The sequence below is a fragment of the Malurus melanocephalus genome, unplaced genomic scaffold, assembly GCF_030028575.1.
Source record: "Malurus melanocephalus ecotype Western Australia unplaced genomic scaffold, MMel_1.1 scaffold_97, whole genome shotgun sequence".
NCBI classification, from domain to species: Eukaryota; Metazoa; Chordata; class Aves; order Passeriformes; family Maluridae; genus Malurus; species Malurus melanocephalus.
In genome coordinates, this window is record NW_026623329.1 from 250,306 (window position 1) to 254,581 (window position 4,276).

At 45.6% G+C, this 4,276-nt stretch overlaps 1 protein-coding gene across 1 annotated transcript in view; it reads left to right on the forward strand.

The window, feature by feature from the left end:
* Positions 1–3,942: 3,942 nt before the first annotated feature.
* The window catches only part of LOC130575095 (ly6/PLAUR domain-containing protein 2-like), a 4,490-nt gene continuing 4,156 nt past the window's right edge, over positions 3,943–4,276 (forward strand). The window contains exon 1 of the mRNA XM_057368773.1: positions 3,943–3,994. Within this exon, the coding sequence (XP_057224756.1) occupies positions 3,943–3,994 (52 nt within the window). The remainder of the gene's footprint in view (positions 3,995–4,276) is intronic.

A 4,276-nucleotide genomic window follows, 5' to 3' on the forward strand; every position in this document is an offset into this window, starting at 1 on the left:
CACTCYACAGAGGCTTGGGAGAGGGCTGAAGTGTCTCCAAAGTTGTTCCAGTGTAATGGTTTTAGAGCCAGTCAGAGACACGCTGGATCCTGGCCATACATTGTAGGGAACTGTAGTAAAATCAATTAGCAGGAATAAGGCTGCTGTGACTAATGAGCTAATGAGTGGTGTCTTAGTGAAAATGGCTCTAGAGGAGCTGCAGGGTTGGATTCCTTACTCCTTATTCATAGGGATGGGCCAGATTCAGGCYTGGCATTCTTTATTTTTAACTTTGCTTTTCCAGGCTTCTCTGTAACTTTTAAAGACAAKTCCTTATCAATGGAGGAGATGGAGAAGGGCAGGGATACTTTTTAATTCTTCTTTTTCTTGTGCAAGGATCTCATCTCTGGAGATTTTTCATTTCTGTCAGGGACGGGTGGGGACTGTGATGTCCCAGTGGTGACATTCATGGTAATTTAATGCCTGGCATCTGCACAGCAGCATTTCAGAGCTCAGGGCAACCCAGCCTTGCTTCTTTCATGAGCGCCGTTCATCCCTGACCAGGAGCTGCTGGAGGAGATCCAGAGGAGACCACAGAGATTCTCCAAGGGCTGGAGCCCCTCTGGATCAGCCTGGGGGAGCTGGGAATATCCAGTCTGGAGAAAAGAAGGATCCAGGGAGACCTCAGAGCCCCTTCCAGTGCTTAAAGGGGCTCCAGGAGAGCTGGAGAGGGACTGGGGACAAGGGATGGAGTGACAGGACATGGGGAATGGCTTCCCACTGCCAGAGGGCAGAGCTAGGTGGGATATTGGGAAGAAATCTTTCTCTGTGAGGGTTGGAGGCCCTGGAATGGAATTAACAGAGAATTCTGTGGCTGCCTCATCCCTGGAAGTGTCCAAGGCCAGGCTGGATGGGACTTGGAGCAACCTGGGATAGTGGAAGGTGCCCCTGCCCATGACAGGGGGTTGGAACGGGATGATTATTTAATTCCCTTCCAGCAAAAGCAGTGGGATGTGACAATCCCATGCCAGCAAYCCTCCACCCTTAAATCCAATCCTGTCTTTCACTCCTGTACCAGCCTGCTCCGGAAATTTGGGATTCATAGGAGATACAACAAGAGCTGATTAGAATAATGAACGTGGAGAGCTCAAAATAATTACATCAAGAAGACCCTCAGCACCTTCGGTCCCTGAAACTCTGCCCTGGAGGTGTATGGCAAATTTTAGGACTTGCAATGGGACCTCCTCAGCCAGGAATTGGGCAGGCTGGGAGGTTGTGGGATTTGGAGATTTCCAGGCTGGGTGCAAMTGAGGCAGGTCTGATGAAGATGCTTCTACCCTGAGACTGCTTCAGGTGGCAAGGTAGCACAGGAAAGAGCTTTGGCAGAGGATTTGGCTCAACTTTTCTTKTTATTTATGGCAACAAATTCATCTGAAATGCAGGGGCTTCTTGTATTATTTTTCCTTTGAAGAGATACATTAAAAAAATATTTATCTTTTTAAAAAATCCATCTTGTGATGAGGCAGATTTGTGCAGATTGTGTCTTGTAAATTTTTTTTTTCTGTAATTAGTGGGACCCCCCCACTACAAGAGGTTGCGGCTTCCCACAAAATCATAAAAGGAATTCAACAAAACAATATTTAAATGTTCCCATTAGTCCCTGTTATTTTATGGGTGAGCTGCCAGCCTTGCAAAGCAGCAGCAGCAGCATAGGGTGTACATAAAAGAGGAAACATTTCAAGACTCAAGATAAGATCAACTGAAACCATAAACAAGGTGTGTTGACACCCCCCTAAAACCACCCTCCGGAGAGAAGGAGGGAACAGGATTTAGAGCAGGGTGGTGGCGGAGATTCTTCCATCCAAGATTTTCTAAGGCGAGGGAGATCACATTTCAGCTGTGCAGGTGAAACCACTTATTTAGCACACATTGTTTGAGGCCACTTAATACCAGAAACCAGAAGCCACACCCCATCCATGTATTTTTTTTTCTTTTTTTTTCCCTAAGAACAATGCAAACATCATCAGAGGATTTCGCCCTTTTAATAGGATTATAACATTTTCTGCTGAACACAAAGAATGCCAGACCTGGAATATACCTAAATGTCTTCCCCTAGGTAATTTTGGGRCTGGAAACAACTGCTTAGCTCTCATAATCCGCATAATTACTGTATTAGAGAGGCAACCGTGAAAACAATCTGTCGGAATTCCTGAGGATGGACGTCACCCAGAAGTTGTGTTTGGAAAAGGAACAGCTATTGCTGAAATATTGAGACCACCTYTAGATTGGATATCAGGGAAAAATTCTTCCCTGTGAGGGTGGGGAGGCCCTGGAATGGAATTCAAGAGAAGCTGTGGCTGCCCCATCCCTGGAATTTTTCCAAGGCCAGGTTGGATGTGGCTTGGAGTAACCTGGAATTATGGAAGGTGTCYCTKCCCATGSCAGGGGGTTGGGACTGGATGKTCTTTAAATTCCCTTCCAACCCAAACTATTCCATGATTCTAAAGCTTTAYATTTGGAGAGATGATAATTGGGTTGTTTATCTAGTATTCCTAGATAATCTTCTAACATTCCGAGGCAGGACAGCACAAATTGGCCTCAAGTTGCACCAGGGAAGGTTTAAATTGGATATTAGGAAAAGTTTCTTTATAAAAAGTRTTGTAAGGCATTGGAACAGGCTCCAGGGAAGTGGTGGAGTCACATCCATGAAAGTGCTCAAAACCCTGTGGATGTGGCACTTGAGGACAGGTTTAGTGAGGAAAATGATGGGGGTGGTGGTTTGATTTTGAACGTGATGATCCTGACATCTTTCCCAACATTAATGATTCTGGGATTCCAAGAATTCAAGTGAATTACCCTGAATAAATTTCTTCCAGGTGGAATAACAAAAGTGGTGGAAACATCTCCAAAACCATCTTGGATTCAGCTTTTCCCCTTTCCTTAGTAAAGGTCTATGTTGGGAGGGCACCCTGCAGAGCCCCCAAAAGGCTCTTCCTTTCCAGTTTTTTGTAATTCCACACTCAAACTTGCTCATCCCATATTGGAGGAGTGTTTCCTAGTGTGGAGCCAGCCTGAGGTGCAGGAAAATCCAGCAGATGCCTGAAGCAGCAGAGTTGGGAATGGGAAAAGTGTTTGGGAAGCAAAAAGTCATGAGATTGGAACCACACTTGGAGAGGGCTGGCTCAGAGCAGAGGAGCTTTTCCTTTCCATCCTTCCTTAGGATAATGAGCCTGAGAGATTCCCTTGGTCCAAACTTTCTGGTCCTGGTCCTTTTTTTTCCCCCAGTACTGGTGCTTTTTTTTTTCCCCCAGTGCTCCATGGTTTTTCTGGTGGGTAAGGGATTCAAAATCAGATTTCCACTTCAAGACCAGACTGGATGAGACCTGGAGCCAACCTAGTTTAGTGGAAGGAGTCCCTGTCCATGGAGAGGGTTTGGAATGAGACTGTCCCTTCCAGTCCAAACCATTCCATGATTCTCCTCCTCCTGATAAACTGGCCCCTACTGAAGGTTAAAACACAGCGCAGAAAAATCCATAAGGCTCAATTTCTCAATATTCCAATCAAACAAATTTTTTTTCCACAAGATTTCTTGAAACCACTCCAAAAAAAAAGGAGAGGAAATATCCCCAAGCTGTAAAGCAAATCCTGGACACCAGGATTATCTAACACCCCTGGCCTTCCGCATCCTGCTTGGACACCAAACACTCAGCTTAACCAATTCCACCCATTGTCCACCCTGTGAAGCTGAATTTTCTTCTCCAAGGAACATGAAAAGAGATGACGGAGTAGCAAGAGGTGGGGCCTGCTTTGAAGCACCTTCAATTCATTTATAGCTCAATGAGACTCGTTTTTCAAGTAGATTTGGATCTGGGGACAGAATCGGTGCATGGCAAACCACCAGGACGGGTGACACTGGCGAAGAGTGGTGACAGCCTGGTGAGCAGACAACGAGGGATGTGCAAGATGAAAATGTTTCTGTTTCTTCTGTTGGCTGCTGTCACTTGCATGGATTTCGGTGAGTTCCTGCTYGGATTTATCCAGACTCCTTCAGGACATACAGCATGATGGGATAGGATGCACCCTGTTCCCTCTGAAAGCCACATCTCCCACTTTAAACAGTTTCCAGGAAAAAAAAAAAAATATCAATCTTTGGAACGTTTCCAGATGTTCAGGATGGTGATGGTGTCACTGGGATTGCCAGGTCAGGCTCTTTAAGGATGTCAGAAGGCAGAGTGTGATTAAACCATGTCATTCCTCCAATGCAAATTTCCACTCTAGCTTTTTCCATGCTTGTGCT